The following is a 17,919-nucleotide window of genomic DNA, read 5'->3' on the forward strand; positions in this document are numbered from 1 at the left end:
AGTGGGTGAAGATAGGTATTAAAGCAAAAAGATGCTGACATGGGAAATATGAGAATAAGTTGACCATGACGAAACATAGGCTCGAGGTTAAGATGCAGTTTCTTACTAGGAGGATGCAATGCCAAGGCACTGTTCTGGTTTGAGCAAGGTAGACTAATAACCTACCAATTTTTCAGATGGAAGTAGCTTGGTTGATTAAGTGTAGTCACCAGTTGTAGCAAAGGACTACTCGCTGTGGGCCAGGAGAATCTTCTCAGACCTCTTGTCTTACAAGAGTGGGGTTCTGGCCAACGATCCTCACTTTCTTCATTTCACAGTCTTTGAATTTACATACAGTTCCTCTTGGTAACATGGTTATTTGGTTTTACGTGTTCGTCTCTGAAAGATAGTCCTAATTTGTGCTGAAGGGAAACTTATGTTTCTCTTATGCTTATATTCATGAAGTTGATCCTCACTATCTGTTCCTGGCACCAGACTTTGCTGGACGGTATAAATAAATCAAGGGCTGTAACTGTCTGTGGGCAACCTCGTGTGGAGAACTTCCACTGGAGCATAACTTTATGACCGGTTTGCAGTAGCAGCCTCTTTGCTGGAAAAAGCCAGCAGAGGGAGGTACCGTTGCATTTACCAAACGAGGCATTACAGGTCCTCTTGTCATCGAGAAGAAATGCCAGCTGGGAAGTACTTCTGTAGGGCCTCAACAGGCAGGATAATCGATTTTTGCTGTCTGTCATTCACTGTTCATTGCATGTACCAGTTCTCATGTGGGTGTTTAATTATTGCTGCGGTTGCATGTTCAACCCAAGGCTCTAGCTCCCAGAAGCACATAGTGATTTGAGTATTTCTATGTAACGAAATGAGTTTTAAGAGAAAAGGGAGAATAAAAGGGTTACTTTTGTTTTTTCTGTCATTTTGAACTTAGTTTGTCTTCTCCTACTGTTTTTGGAAACCCATAAAATAATTTAAAAGGCCTTCTTCTATATGTCATGGCACATTTCATTTGATATATTTTGCAGAGAATAGAGTCATTAATTTGTCCTAGATTTTATGTGAATCCAATTAATTCAGGTCACAGAGCAAGAAATAGAACTGACTAGAAAAGTTAGTTTCAAACATTATCTTGACATGTTGTTGTAAGCCTGTGGCTGTTTTATGGGAAGAATGGGAAGCAAAGTAGAGCAGGAGAATGCTACGAGAATGTGTAGCTAATGACTGCTATTATAAACGATTATTATTAAGATTCCTTAAACATTGCTTTTTACCATTGTGTTTTCATCTCCAGTGGAAATTCTGAATGCCTCTTCCCTACACAAAAGTGAATGGTTCTGTGAAAATTGCAGAAAAATCAACAAAAGCATTTTCCAGTAATAGGAGAACAGGAATATGTTCTCTTTCAACTCTTCTTTCATTTGATCAGTTGCATCAGAGAGAAAGAAAAAAAGAGACTGAGAGATGGTAGTATGTTCGCTAGGGAGGTGTGAAAGCTAGTTTTGGTTTGGGTGAGCTACAGTTGTTTGAAGACTTGCATAAATATGAATCACTTGTGATTTATATTTCATCCAAAGATGACGAGAGGGTCGGCTGCAGTATGTTACTGGCATGTAGCTGAGGTACCTCTGATTCATGCCCACCAGTAAGGCTCCAGCTGTTCTGGAACACAACCCGTTAAAGGTGTCTGTGGAAATAGCATCACTGACTGCAGTCAATATTTAATCACACCCTAGTGAGCAAAAAGTGAGGACTGAATAAAGCTGTGTCTTACAGGTGGGCCGCGTGGACGAAGGTGGGTGCTGATTGATCCCTTTACTGCAGTCCCATTTAGCACAGGAGCTGGCAAATGATGAAATTTGATGGCATGTAATTTTTTTTTTTTTTCCTGCAGCTGTGAAAGATGCATTTCATAGGGTTGGATGTGACTTCTTAATAAATGTGAAATCCTTGCTTTCTTAGCACTCACATAGACCTCAATACCAGCAAGCTGTATACTGTAGGCTGCAAGTAGGGGCTTATGTACATAGAATAGTGCCAGTGCTTACTGGAATAACCCTAGCCGCCTAAATAGCTTTTGTGGAGTCGGTATGGCCCCTGCTGAGGAGTACAGCAAGCAAAAAGGGTGTATGGTATTGACTGTAAACTGTTTTAATGTTCTGTTTGCTTTGCTGTAGGTAATAATGCAATGAGAGCAAATAATGCAAGCCAATAGCACGTGGAGAAAAATAATGGGAACTTATTACAGATAAATGTAATTGCACATTTCATGCTTTGCTTTTTGTAATCAGTCCGTCAAGTCAAACACTAAAATACATTAATTAAACACCAGTTTCTCACAGAACTCAGTAACTTGTTAGCTGCCCTTAAAATATTGATACCATTATCCAGGTTGCTCACAGTCCAGTGCAGATCAGCATTCGGCAGTTGGGTCAAGCTGTGATTACTCAAATTGATGAACTCGGTGGACTGGCAGTGGGAAGCAGAACGTGCCCCACGGCTGCGGGCTGGCTGCTGCGTTACTTCACTGGGCCTGTAGCAATTAAGTCAAATCATGCTGAGGAGCAGTGTCTCCTTTAACTGCATGGTAACTATTCAGGCTTTGGGCATCTATGGCCTTGTCCATCAAGCACTATGCTTTTGTGGTCTTTTGAAGAGCTCCTTGGCCTTAAGCAAGGGAACCAAAACATTAGCTTGTCTAGCAGAGCAGGAGTGTTTATGTGAGAGGCACGTTGTTATTCAGAAAGCATACTCTGGTTTTGATAGCTTTTGTCTAAATCTATGCCAAACGGGAACCGAAGGTGCAGATAACACTATTCACCAAGTGTTTAATCCAGAAAATATCCAGCAAAAGCAAATCTCAAGCCATATTAGTAGGATTTTTTTTTTTGCTTTGCTTTTGATGTACTTCCTTAATGGTTTTGCAGAACCAGGATCTTCACCTGTCTATACTGTGGGTGGGCATATCATGCCCTGCATCATCATGAGATTTCAGGCACTTTTATAAAGGTTATATGTATTACATAGTTAAAGCTACTTTTGACATTTAATTTGGGCGAATCCCTGAGGGGGGCCAGATTCTTATGCAGTCAATGGAAAGAGGGCGCTACCTGTAAAGGGCATCTGGCTTAGATGACTACAGTAACCTGAGGTACCTGATGTGATACTACCTGCTAAAACCTCACTGTGTCCAAATGATATCGCACTTGTCTACAACCTCTGTCGAGCCCTCTCCTTCCTATTTTGTCACTTGGTTGTTCCAGTTTTCTCTTGCTTTTTTTTTTGGTGTATGAAAATCTCTCATGTTTATCTTTTGACAGATAATGCTTTATTTTGCCTTTAGCTTGTTTTCATAGCAGGTTTGTTAATATTGCTGTACTGAAGATATATACTGTATCCCCGGGACATTAGCTGTATCTACTTTCCAGGTAATATTGTGTATATAATCCCACTGAATTGCAATTATATCCGCCAATCAAAATTCGTGACCCTGGACTGTTGCTGCCTTGTAACTACACATTTCATTCTTCATTATGAAACTTTTGGCAATGATGTAACTGGCAGCCTGTAATCAGCTGGAGTGCAGGAACTTTGAAGTGCTGGGGCTGTGAGAAATAATCCGTGAAGCTACCGTGCAGGTCGGTTTGTTTTGGTGAACGTGGTGGAATCACAGGATGGCAAAAGGTTAAGGAGGTTGACATGGGGCAGCCATATGCAATGTAGGTAAATTGGTTATTTTTGGAAGTGATACTCAGTCAAAGTTCAGAAATGTATAGCACCAAGAGCAATTTCAGGGATTAAAAAAGCAGATTACATAATACCAAAGTAGTAATAATTTAGCCAGATAGGAACCGGGTGACCAGGCATGGGTTTATGGGTGGGGTGTGAAAGAGGAGAAAGCTTACTTTCCATGGGCCAGCAGACCATTGTAGGGCATGTATCCATGGTCTCTCTGTGCTCCTCTCCTTCTAGACTGTCCTCTGGGTGGTTGGTGTACACATAGCCTAATAATTGCTAAAAGATTTAATAAAGATGTAAGCTCCTTATCCTACTCTCACTTCATCACATGATGCCTTTAACTTTCTTCGAAGTTAGGCGGAATCACCTTTTAGGAAAGTGTGCTTTTGTCAGAAGCAAGTATTTTGGCTCAAAAAGGTTAATCCGGGTAGTTTCCTTTTGCCTTGTGTGCTTTGCGTGCGGTCAGACTGTGTCCAGTGTTCTCCGCTGCTCTTAAACTCTAATTTTAAAATGCTCCAAATTAAATTATCATTATCTTTTTTCATTTAAAAGATAGGAATGTTCTGTTAAACCGAATGGTCCCCTGGCGTTTCTGAGGCTGTACGTGCATGTGCACTCATGAAGTTTTACAAAGAGCCAAGGCAGGTATGCAGAAATGGTGGATGCCTTATCAAGAGGTGAATTGTAGCACAGAAGGAGCACAGAGAGCTGGGCTGGTGCTTTCTTCAGCAGGACAGACTGGCCCACGTTGGTTCCCAAAGAGTTCCCCATGTAAAATTAATCTGCAGGAATATTAGCATGTGAATATTACAGTTTATGAACTGATACTCTTGCTGAATAACTTTCCATAACTAATGCCGACACATTGAATGGTTTTCGATACTCCTATAAAAAAAGCTACTTCTGAAATGTGATTTTATCAAATACTTGGTATATTATTAGATCAATGAAGTCAGTTACACATTCCAAACATAATAGTATGTAAATTAAACTAAAAGTTAATTTTACATTTTCCCCAAGCAATGAAACCATGTCCTGATAGATATTGCATTTTAATTTTCTTTTCGTTGATCATATTATATTTTCTTTCTCCTGTTACTTTCTGTAAACAGTATAATTTCATAGTGTGACAGCCTATATACTAAATACCACAGTGAAACGGGGGGAACTGTATTATTCTGTATATACTGACAAATCTCTTTGGTTAATGTGCGTTCAATAAAGTTAAAATAGCAAATGTTATTAAACTAGGGGAAAAGCACAATGAAAGTTATTAATGTTCTTTTCTTTGCCGGTGTTATGCATGTGCCACATTTTTTTTTTCTTTCCTCTAAAAATACAGTTTTATTGAAATAAGACAGGAAGAAAAAACTACAGCATAAAAGTGCAATAGCAGTAAAGATGTTTGTTTCAGCACCGTCTCAAATGATGAGAGAGCCTGTTTCTTTTTTCAGGCAGTCGAAGAGTATTAAATGCTGTTCTGTCTTTTCAGTTAAACAGCAGCATTAAAGATAAAATACAAGTTTAAGAATTAATAATTTTTCCTTCCTCAGCCAAATGTCCTCCCACATTTTCAAAGTAATATACCCAGAGGAGGAATTTAAAAAATGACCAGCTGGTCTTTTTACCTCCATTTCACAGAACTGCAGTATTGTACTTCGTTATTAGCTACATAACAAATCAAATTCAAAAAACCACTTAGAGGGCCTTTACTGAGAGACGTTTTAGTCCACATTGCCTGACAGGAGCGTCGGTCGGGACGGAAAGCGCCTGCCCCTGTGTCGGTGGATGGTTTGTGCTTGAGGAGCCTCAGCCGGTTGCCTGGTTTTTGCTCGTGCTGTGTGGTTACGGTACCGCTTCGGTGCTGTCAACCTCCTTAGCGCTGGAAGAACCCAAAAAAGGCAGCTGTCTGCCTCCAGAAGAGCATCACTAGGCTGTGCTTGTGGTGCCCATAAGAGCTAATGAGCCAAATGGCGTCTCTGTACGGGCTTTGTTGAGAGGGAGTGTTGGCCAAGATGGCCGCCTCCAGGACAGCAGTCCTTCCCCCCTGTTTCTGGCTCGGGGCTGCCTCTTCCCTTTCTCAGCTCTAGGGCTGCCTTTCCCAGCTCTCCCAGCTGTAGCCAGTGACCGTGGCTTGTTTATCGCCCTGACCACTGCCATTGAGCTGGGCCCCGGCGCTGGTGGTTGTGGCTGTTCCCACTTCAACGCCACCTCCGAGCGGAGGCGCCTGGCGCCAAGCTGCGGGCCGCGCGGCGGGCCCTGCTCTCGGGCGGGCAATGCGCCGCGGGGCGGCCGCGGTGAGTCTATGACCTGCTCGAGGGAAGGCTGCCGTCCCCTTGCTGCCGTCCCCTTGCTGGCGTTCGCGGCCGTGCCCCTCTGCCGGGCAGGGGCCTGGCTGTCTCTCTCCATGACGCAGCGTGCCTCTCGCCCTCCAAACCCCCTGTGCTGCTGGGGTGAGCCGAGCGGCTGTAACCTCTCTTGTCAGAAACTGGGCCGGCCGGACCCCCATATGCGTTTTGACCCCCTTATGTTTGTACGTGGCGCTTCGTACTGCTTGGGAGACACTTTCTAGGGCCAAAAAAAAAAAAAGTAAAAACCTAAAAAGTCTGTACATCTAATAAATCAATCCATTTTTTTCCCACCCTCCTCCCCTCAAATCACCTCAAAACACTTTTCCTTGGCTAACTAACGTCAAGCCATCATTAAAAATTCTGCTTCTGCTAGACGCTCTATGTGGGGAAAACTTAAGGCGGGGGTGGGGGGGTGGGGTGGCTTTTCTCTTTTGAAAATAAGAGAAGGAATGGGTGTCCAGATTGCTTTTATCATTAGCACTGCCTCACATCTTTACCTACCGAATCGCTTCTACAGCAACATAATGTATAATTATATATATTTCCAAGTGTCAAGGTTTCTCGTTTAAAGCTTAAGTCAGTTTTAAATCCCCGTGGAAAGCGAAGGCCTTTAAAATACTTAATAAATTCTAATCTTAATCATATTCATCATTATTAAAATTTTAAATAGGTTGAAATACTTAAGGTAAATGAAATGAAAAAACTAATAAAGGGCATGAAACACACTGGAGAAATGGAAGAATAATTGCTGAAGATTAAGAAATCTAAAATGGCCAAACATGAAAAAACCTTTGTTTCCTATAAGCTTTTATTTAAAAGTTTTGCAATAGCTCAATAATATAAAAGGAGATTTTAAAAATGAATTGAATGTTAAGTGCAGCAGAGTGGCAAGAAATATTTAAATACATTAAAACTTAAACTAGTCCTGTGTTTGGGCTTCAAGCATGATTTAGGCCTTGGCAGTTCTTGAGAGAGTTGCTTCATCTGTCAGCAAGGAGACAACACTACTATTGTTGTTGCTATTAATAATAATTATTATCATTGTGGTAATAGTAGTTTTCATAATAAGTAGTGCTTAGGGGTAACAAGATACTGTGGCTGAAGACACCAGCTTGCTCAGTCTTGTACAGGCAGAAGAAAAAGATCTTCCTCTGGAAAAGATTTTTTCTTTGGAAAAGAATGTGTAATCTAAACATGAAAGGAAGGACCTCTTAAAATATCAATCAAAATCAAATCAAAAATCAGTCAAAATGTTGGGCTTCTATTGTATGCCCCTTTCTTTTTTTACTAGTGAATGAAAGATGCCTTGCTGTCAATATTGCCTGAGTATTGGAACATATTTGAGAATCGTTTTTTGAGAGCTGTAGAGACCTCTAAGTCAGGCAGAGAAATATACCCCAGGAAGTTCAGGGAAATTGATTTTTTGTGGGGGGTACTGCACTAGGGGTGTTTGAATGGTGCACTTCACAATGTAGTCTGTGGGAGAAAATGGAATTAAATATTTAAAACATTGAATCTAGTAATTTTATTTTTATTTTAGGGATTACTTACCTTGACCATGCCGGTTCAGCACTTTACCCAGAGAGTCTACTTAAAGCATTTATTGATGACCTCAGAAACAATGTTTATGGTAAGTGCAAAACAGCATTCCCATTAGTCTTCTCAAGCTTCCATCTAAATAGATCAAAACTGTGCCTCTTGAGTTGTTGGAGGAGTACTTCTGTGTGTTTTTTAATACTGCTATAGAGTAGTTGGAAGATCAGTGATTTTACAAAGGAGTCATGGTCCCTTTGTGTCACCCCTAGCTTTGTTCTTGGTGGCCAAGGATGTGTCTGTGTTGGTGAAGAAGAAAAATCAAAGGGAGCATGACTGTTGCCCAGGGGTTAGGGCACCACGCTGGGGATAAACAAATACAACGTAGCCCTGAGCACTGTTTGTTCAGTCTTTTTTTTTTCCACACAAAATGCAAGAACAATTTCTTATGCAAGGACCAGAATCCAGAACTACCCCCCTTCTCAGTGAGAGTCATCACAGGGAACTTATACTGTGGCTCAGTATAAGCATTTTATTTAGACGAAAGCTTAGCTCAAAGATCTCAAGTGAACTTAGGCAGGGAATAGGTGCTATCCTCTCCCAGTCTATTAGACTTAGGTGCATACTCAGAAGAAAAGATGTGTATCACCAAAGCAATCTTGCATATAAGAATGTGAGTAAAAATATCTACAGAATTGTGCAATATCTGGGTGGAGACTTAGCTGTTGCAGCTGTGGACATGGGCACTTCAGCACCACCTACAAGTACTTCGTCCCCAGATCCTCGACTTAAACCTTTCATCTCTTTCAAACATTATTATCTAGCTGAGAACCACACACTGTATGTGTTTAGGAAATAATATTAGTGTGTGAGACAATTTACATTAGAGTGATTCATGCTCAACCAGAAAAAAAAATATACTGTACCATATTATCTATATACGCTGTGAGTAGTGCCACTGAAGTAATCAAAATTTCTTATTGTTTGTTACTATCTGTGGGCTATGTGTCCTTTTTGCTAGTTTTGTGTTCTTCTTGTGCTCCCTGATACATAGAGCAAAGTGATTCCTCACTTGGGAGATAGGTACCACTGCTTTAAAAGAAACCTGTGTTCACTCAAGCACCAGCACGCTTGTGCTTGTCACCCGGGCGAGCCACTTGAGAGTTCTGGGGAGTTTTCATTTTCAGTGTGCCATTGTACGTGTCATTTCCCCCCTCTTCTGTTTCCTGAATGCTGGCGAGGCCAGGATCCAGAGCGTGGATTTAAGTTCCACTAAAAAATAGATGTTGTTCTTGATAGGGATAGGTTTTTTTGCTGTTATAACAAGATATGTTGATTTGATTACATTCAAAATCTCCTATTCAAGTGCATGTCAGTGATATTAAAATTAATGTTCTGTCACTACAGCCATTGTAAAGTGAAATGTATGCACTCTGATCTTAGTTATTTCAAACAACATTGGGCTCAACCGTTATAATAAGTACCATCTGTGGTGGAAAAAAATTAAATTCGTGAATCAACTGAGTGCTTGTGAATAGAAATACTAGTGCTGCCAGTTTGGAGCAGATTTGCATAGTACCTATAATGCTATGGGAGAACAAATTGTATCTTTTTTAATACTGCTTTCATCTAAAATGATAACAAGAGCTCTAATGTGGTCAAATCTTTTTTTTTCAGTTACATCTCTGATACTCTGAGGGCAGTAACTGTTGTATAAAACGAGTTTGTTTAACAGACACAGATGTGAGTGAAGGGGGAGTTTGAATTGCAGCTTTTTTTATTTTCTTGGTGATAATCCACAGGCCCAAAGAACCGCAGTTCAGCTGTTGCATGTGTAAATGAGGGAAAGGAATATAAGTAAGGGAGATTCTCACTTCTAAATTGAGAATATTTGAATTGGAAATTACAGAAATGCAACATCAGACATGAATAGTGTAGGCATTAGATTTTGGGTTTGAGCTCTAAATTTATTATTCTTTTTAACACCTTCACTCAATAACTTTCAGCAGGGTGATTTTGAAATCTTAAAATGAGAGTAGCTAATATTGCAGCCTACTGCAAAAACTGTATTAATATAGCAATTTTTTTCTTGTTCTCTTTTCAAACTGTTTAGGTATGTTCTTTAAGCATTTACTAATAGGAAAGTGTGCTGTGCCTGTGTGGATATTGCTGTAATCTTTTTTTCTCAAGAAGTTAAATTCATGCCCTTCTTATGTGCTGTCTTAATTGTTAATATATGCCTGTGCTGAGCTGTGCTAAGGTGGCCACCTGAATTTCAGACAGTTAAAAAAACAGGGTTAGTCCTGGTGTCCAGTCATGAATGTGTATTACCTCCAGATGCTCTCTCTTCTAAATTGCTTCTTAGCTAGTGCACCAATATATTTACGAACGTGCATTCTATCTGTAGTTTTTCCTAGTACGTTTGTGCATATGCAGTTGCATTTTCTTTTTAAGGGAACTGCCCAAGTATTAGTAAGAGATCCGGCTGAAGTTTCAAGGTCTGTGATAATTGCTTTCTTCTGTTATATGTCCCTTCTCTTGACTAACTGCTCTAAGGAGCTTCAGGGCATTGCTGTGAAGTATACGTTAAATCTTTCTTTGTCATCTTTTCAGGCTGGCTTGGTGTAATACTTTGATAAAAGAAAAAAATTAATAGCAAAATTGTGATTAATGATTAACTTCTATATCTCTGTTGTCTCCTAGGCAACCCTCATAGTCAGAATATCAGCAGCAAGCTGACATATGACACAATCGAGCATGTCCGATACAGGTAGAATAATCTTTCTTTCAGATGTTGTATGATGCACTTCATAGTTTTCATTTTGATTAGACCTGTGTTGTTTTGATGACTTTGATGTGATGTCATTTTCTGAGGGTCATCTGCCACATCTAAAGAAAACACCTCACTTTTAAAATACAAGGTACTTGGACAGTCAAGTGTTGGACAAAGTCAGTTCTTTTTCTCCCAGATGCCCCAGTTCTCAAAGTCCCATAGTTAAATTAGTGCTGTAATATAAGTCCACAGTTTTAATTAAGATATAGAAGTCGGAATCTCAAAAGTGATTACTAGTAAGATGGTATGGTAAGATAGTAAGGTGGAACTAAGTGCAAGGACATGGTTAAAATTCAGATGAAATTAAATAGGGCATAATGGCTTGTGAGAATTTATAAAAACATTATGGGAATGTGTACGTTGTTTTACAGCAGGTACTTACTTCTGTTGGAGTAATAAAATACCTTTTAAAGTAGTTCTAATGTAATTTTTAAGAGCAAAAAGGAAAAGAAAAGGTAAAATTGAGTGTTAGGGCTTCTGGGTACAGGCCAGAAAGTGAACTGAATCTCTAAATACGGTATCCCCCGAAAGTTAAGGATAGCATGGGCTGAAAGTACACTTCTTGCCATTAGTTTACGCCATGATGAAATATACAGCTTAGGTACTTGGTTATTGGTTTTAGGGGTTTGTTTTAGGTAACTCTTGCTATTTTATATAATATGTCTTTATTGAAGAATATGTATGCTTTGAGTTTATTTGCCTGCTTTTAATGGCACTCTTTGTGCAAGGAAAGAAGTGTCATAGATTCCTCTTTGTTTTATCATCTTCCTTAAGAGCAAAGATTTCTCCAAAACACGTCGCAGAATTCAGATCAATAGCAATGGAACTATAGCATTGTAATGTTCATAGTTGTAATGAATAATATCTGCCTTACACCTTTCTGCTGCTTTTTCTCTGACTGAATTTTTATAAGGGTGTAAAAAACCAAGTTTTCTATCTGCCTATAACCTGTTCCTCCCCCCCCCCCCGCCACCATCTTTCTGGAGAAAGTATTTTTGCTTCTTCTGCTACCCTTTCTTATGCTGTGCAGGATGACAGCCTATTAATGTAGGGCCAAATGAAATGAAAATTACTATCTATGAGGAATAGCCGTTTTCAAAAGCAGACACTTATAGCCAGGTACAGCAATACCTACAGCCCTGCAGAGTCTCCTGAGCATACCTGTGTGCTCACATGCAGTGTTAGCATTCCGGTTTCCATTTACTCTCAGTGATATTTCAATGTTGCCATTTAATCGTTCTTCTTATGAAGGCACAGTAGAAAGTGTAGCTGTTTCTAGAATAATTACTATTGTACTCTGTGTTCTTCATTGTTAGGGAGTAAGGAAATAGACTTCCACTATGTAACTTATATAGATTACTTTAAAAGAGCTGACATCTTCAGCTTGTTTTATTTTGGATCCTGCTTTAAAAAAGCGTGAGACTTTTATGAGAGCAGGATGGGATATGACAAGAATCATACCAGTATTTGTATTGTTTTTTTTGGTGTTTTCTTTTTTTTCTTTTTTGGGAAAAAAAAAAAAAAGCCCTCTGCTTCCAAATGAACATTTTCAGTATTGCACCTAATAGAATTTGTCATCTATCCCTATAGAAATTCAGCTATTATTGCCCAATAAAAATTTGAAAAGCATAGTCATCAAAAAGGCATAGTCATAAAAATTCAGGAAGAAAATGCCCCAAAAAAACTGTCAGTAAGTCATCTATCTAAAAGGCAATAAAAGTATATTAAAAATCTATACTTCCATGCCATTGCAGCTAATCAAAATAAGCAATATGACAAGACAGGGAGACAGGCAGCTCTGTCCTGCATCACAGCACATAGACTGGATTTCCTCAGTGAAAGAATAATTCAGTGGATAGTTTCAGAAATCTTAAAATTAATTACTTGCTTATAATTCTGCTTTTGGCACATGGCAGCCAGAAGGATGGCTTTTTTTCAGTGTTTGACTCCAAGACAAGGTGATTTTTTTAAAAATGTTTTAATTTGATTTTCTGATGAGATGACACAAGCAACTAATTAAAAATAAACACAAAGCTTAATTTCTGATTTATATTTGTCGATATTGGTGATAGCAGCATCAGAATAGACTAATCTGGCAGTGTACACTGTATTACAGTACAAAGCTGTATGATTTGGCTTTGCCTTCATATTTGCTGTCCGCTGTCTGCAGACAGAAACCACTCTTAGAACATGGATTTGCAAGAAAATAACATAAATAATTAAATTTTTGAGTCAATTGATGTTTTCTATGATTTACAAAATTACAATAATCAAAACAGCTTATCTCTTGACCAACTCAAGTACAGTAAGAGTAAAAATAACTATTTTATTCTTAAAAACATTGCTTCTCTTTAGTTGACGTGAACTACTGAGAGATTTTTAACATTGCGTGTGTCTCTACCTTAACCATGAGTGACGTTGAGAAGAGGAAGCAAGAACTGTAATAAACCTTACCTAAATGTATTAAATGTACGCATCAAAAGATTATAGATCCTCTTTATGACTTTGCTTACGGATGTATGGAAATGCCATTGCTCCATTTCCGTACAGCTAAGGAACATGAGCGCAATATCTCCTTACGATGCTGCAGAGATAATGCAACTCAGAAATTCATTACACTGAGTATTAAATAACCCTTTTCCCATATGCAAGTGTTTTAAAATACTAGCTTTCTGAATATTTTAAAACATTGTCCTTGTAGATCTCACACTTGCAATGTCAAACAGTGCAGCAGTCTCTTCTAACCAGAGCCAGACTGAAGTTTTAGGGTTGTTTTATGTTTGTGGTGTGTTTAAGATAAGTGACAGGGTGCCTTTTTCGTTTAAACACAGTGTTGTTGAATTTAATAGAATTTTGATGTTAATTCTTGAACTTTCAGGTACTATGAAATGTTAAACTTAAGCATACTTTGGGAATTCAAATATATATTAAAAAAAAGGCAAGAAATTTGAGCTAAGATTTCAGCACTAGGCATCTCCTAGATTGTGGCAATATGTGTATTATAGAGTTTTCTCACTGAAGCTAAAAGGATTTGGCATTGAGCTAAATGGGATCAAGTTTAAATATAGAACCAAAACGTGTATTTCTATAAGGCCTCTCTCAAAATATGCCATCTAAGTGAACTATAAGAGGAGAATAATCTCTGTGGCCTGCGCACACGAATGAAAAAAGGTGCAGCAGGCATGCACAAAATGAATGTCAGCGGCTTAGTATTTTAAAAAAATATTTGCTTCTGTGGTAAAACACACAGGTGGAACTGGATTTTGCTAAGGAAGCAGTCATATATGCTGTTTATAATTTCATTTACATTGTATTTGTGGAGATCATTTCATGATAGCAAGGTAAAGCTTTGCATTCCTTCTATAAGCATCGTACCTTGCTTATGAAATAAGTTTCCATTCCAAGTCTTTTTTTTAAATTATCACACGTTCGGAAATGGTGCTATGCGCAAGATAAGAATTTTTTCTTTATTCCCAGGTTTAAGCAGTTCTGTGTCTGAAAGCAGTAATGTTAGAACAGATACATACATGAAAATTGGTTGACCTTTCCTACACAGTAAGAAATGGTAGATACAGTATCTGCTTAGTATTGATTTGTCCTTTGCAAAGGTCATCAACAGGAGACCGTACGGATGAGTGACATCTGAGCGCTGCATCCTGTCCTCCTTAATGATACCTATCAACTTGAAAACCTTGTTTCAAAACTAGAATGGTTCAGCCCTTTTGCATGCTTGTTTTATAACGCCATTTACAAATGCTGCTTTTCCTGATCCCGCTGCTCAGCTGCCAGGGCAAGTCTGAAATACCACAGTTGGTGAAGTCTAGCAAAAGGAGACAGTGCTCACTGGGGTGACTCTGTACACGGCAGATGAGAGAAGCATTAGAAGATAATTATGAATAATGGATAGGTTTTTTTGGAAGAGCTTGATAATAGGCAAGAGGGGTGATCTTTTTCCTCATGGTTCATGAACTGATTTTACGTAGGCGTGCAGTGAAACAATCCCAGTGTGCCCATAGTGAGCTGGCTGATATCCCGCCTCTATGCTCTGTTACGCACTGAGCGACAACAGAGAAACGGCTTTGGTGCAGGTGCTGCTTGTTTTCTCCTGGCCATACCTAGCCTTTTATGAAACTGTGGGAACCTATTTTTTTTCTTCTTAGCACTAAAAGAAAAAAGCTAGTGGGATGGATAGTAAACTTAAAATGAAGACAAAGGACTCCATTTTATAAACAGTTGTTTCTAGGAGTCAATCCATTACTTTTGATGGATTTACTCTTTGCACTCCTATGCAAGGTAGTAAAAAGCTTCTGGACAGGGTAACAGGTACTGCTGGTTTTTAATGAGTTAGGAGACTGGTTTAAGAACCAATGAAATCAGTCTGGTTTACTTTGGAACTTTGTCCTGGACTTTCATCTCTGTTTTAATAAATTCATTAACCATTAACTTGATAAACCGAAGCTTTAGAACGGAATTTGTGAATACTGTCTGTCACTCTTCTGGTAGTCAGCTTTATACCTTCATCGTTTGTATGAAGAGATTGCAGTAAATAAAATTTGTGCATTCATGGTCATGCTCTCTGAGTAATCTTTGTTGCAAAGAGAGACAAATTTGGAATACGTCATTTGTTGAAAGAAATAAATATTTCAGTAAAGGAAATTAAAATCTGGAAGTCAAGATTCCTGGTTTATGAACACAAAGGATGAAATGCTTCTGGGCCATTCTGAGTTTAATTTCTATGAGTGGTTAAGAGGGTGTTTTGCAAAGAGGTCTGAAAAAGGGTGGATACAACCTTTAATTTTTTTCCTTCCCAATTCAGAAAAAAAACCTCAGGAATCTGCTTTTATAATGTGGCTGTGTCAAAGAAGCAATGGAGAATAAGTTTAAAAGTGATCTTACTGTGCCATTGCTCTCTAGGTAACATTCCGAGTAGGGAGAGTGGTACAGGCTTACTTGGATTCAGGCCACCATGTTAGTTCTCGTTTTTTAAACGCACACAGCCTCACTGCCCCCTCAGCTGCTCTTTTGGCAGGGACCTGATGGCCTCTGTGTCCGCGGGGAAGCCTGCGAGAGGGCACCTGAGCTGATGAATGAGATATTCCAATTGGAACAAAATACATTAATAAAAATAGTGAAATTTCCCCAATGCAAATTCCATTTTTCCCTTCTCTTAATTTCTTTGCCTCTTTCAGGGTTTATGTGGAAGCTTTTTTCCCTCCCTAGGCTGTGCGATACTTGTAGAAGAAATGCAGTGTTCCTCCCTTTTCTGGATTTGCAGTTGCTTCCTAAGAAGCAGTATAGCGAGACACTGGTCTGTGACTCTTCTGGTAACACTTCTTGCCCTAGCTGTTTAGCGAGTGGTAACATAGCTGTTACTAGTAGTCTAGCTGTTGGGAACCCTAGCAGTCCTTTTGCCAGCTCCAGGGGAATCTGGCAACTTCATTATTGGCCTAGATGATTATTTGTATTTCAAATAAAGCTTTTGGAAGACTGGATATTTAGCACAAAAGTAATTTCTGCCATCCTGTGTGTGTGCCTGTTGTGCTTGACAACTTCTTTGTTTTGACTTCAGTGCACTTCTGTTTATCAGCATAAGCTATGTAGCATTGAAGAGGTGCTCTATTTACTTCAAGTCAAGTTAAGAAATTTTGAATGCCATCTTGAGTTACGTATGTTATCCAAAATTCAGCTGATATTTTTTCTCATGTCTAATTTTTTTTGAAGACTGCAGACACTTTCTGTTTTGCTCCACCATCTGAAACTTACTCAATGATCCTCTACCAAGAAGTGCACAACTGATGAAAGTTTAACCAATGCTGTTTATATCCTGTGTTACATTTAACATCATAACCTGGGAAAGACTAATTCATTTATGTTTTTAGAAGCACAGAGATAATTTATTACTGCACCTTTTTAAGCAGTCTCTAATAATCTTTCTGTGAAGTTAGCAAACCCAGTATTGAGCTCCATTTTGAATCTTACTCATTTCACTTGTAAAGCAATCTGAATACTTCATCTGTTGTTATAATTAAGCTGACATATAATTAAGAGACACTACAGCATTCCCAAGGGCTTCCCTGGTGGCATCTGTGTCTCAATGAATCTGAAATTCCTGGTGTCACTTCTGCTGAAAGGCACAGCTTTTTGCACTCATCCTCATATTTGCTACCTGAGCCCCACCTTGCTGCAGTTTTAACCAGCAGACTTGCGTCCTTAAACAATCATCATTTGCCTTGAGTCTTTTTTCTCCATCCAAAAGCATGTCAGTTCTGACTGTACTTAACTGTTGTTTCCCCAGCTCTTTGGTGCTGTTTTTGTTGCGCACACTTCATGACCCTGTCTTGATATTTAGCACTTTAAACACTGGTATCCACTGAAATGGTTTTGTTATAAAGTCCACCTATGTGAATAGCTATTAATGTTGCTCATATTTCTTTATCATGTTGAACAGGGGCTAGCTAGTTCATGGCATATTATTTACATTTTGAATATATGTATTTCTAAACTACTGGTGAACTTCTAACCTCCTGCATATAGCGATGTATTCAGGAACTTCCATTATTTTTTCTCCAGAAACAGAGACGATCTGCAAGTAGTGGTAACTTTGTGGGCAGGTGACTCTGCAGTGTTCGAGTGATTTCATTACATTTCATTTCTCTCAGTTGTGATGTAGCCTGAGAATTATCTTCTGTCCCTGTTACATCAAGTATAACTGCATCTGCCTTCTCATCTCTAATAATGCCATTGGCTTTTATGCATTGTTCCAGACTATCTGTACCTCATCTAGTCTTCTTACAGACAGAGCAAAACACATTTGCTGTGCCAAACAATGGCACATGCCTTTAGCTCTCTCTTTCTCTGATGAGCAGGTTGTTTACAGCACCCATGCTAGATGCTGTAGTCCTAATACTGTATTTTTTTTTTTCTTTTCTATTTTGCTGCCCTCTGCAACCTGCTGTCTTGCTGAAATGCTCAGCTAATATCTCACGTCTGTTAGCAGTTGTTGCCTTTTTTTCTCCCCTCAGCACTGAGAACCCACTTGGCCACAGGCAGATGCCAGCTAGCTGTGTTCATTAAATATATAACGGCTTGTTACCGAGGTCATTTCTGCCCTGCTGAAAATGTGAACCTTTCTGTGGCAAAAAGCAAGGCAGCTGCACAGCTTCCAGGCTGCCCGGGTGATGTGTTAAACACCAGAGGGAGTGGAGCCAGCGGGAGCATTGCAGCAGCAGTATCGAGCAGAAGAAACTGAGTAAGCAGAACAGGGAGTACAGGAGGATGTGGTGACTGGCATGGGGTAATGACACGGTGCAAACCGGCCGCCTTAGCTCGAGCAGGGATGAAATGAGAGTGTGAAGGCCCAGTAAGGGTTTTAGGGTCCCAGGTTTCAGGACAGCCAGGTCATAAACACATCCCAGCTGGTATGATTCAAGAGTATGGGAATGCACATGACCTTCAGGGTTTTTGTATCTCATCTCC

At 39.4% G+C, this 17,919-nt stretch overlaps 1 protein-coding gene across 1 annotated transcript in view; it reads left to right on the plus strand.

Moving 5' to 3' along the window:
• MOCOS (molybdenum cofactor sulfurase) overlaps positions 1-17,919 on the plus strand; it is a gene marked incomplete at both ends in the record, with an annotated part of 226,319 nt that overhangs the window by 17,512 nt on the left and 190,888 nt on the right. The window contains 2 exons of the mRNA XM_082310662.1: positions 7,618-7,707; positions 10,314-10,380. Of these exons, the coding sequence (XP_082166788.1) occupies positions 7,618-7,707; positions 10,314-10,380 (157 nt within the window). The remainder of the gene's footprint in view (positions 1-7,617; positions 7,708-10,313; positions 10,381-17,919) is intronic.

This window comes from Platalea leucorodia, assembly GCF_965183815.1.
Source record: "Platalea leucorodia genome assembly, chromosome: 1".
NCBI classification, from domain to species: domain Eukaryota; kingdom Metazoa; phylum Chordata; class Aves; order Pelecaniformes; family Threskiornithidae; genus Platalea; species Platalea leucorodia.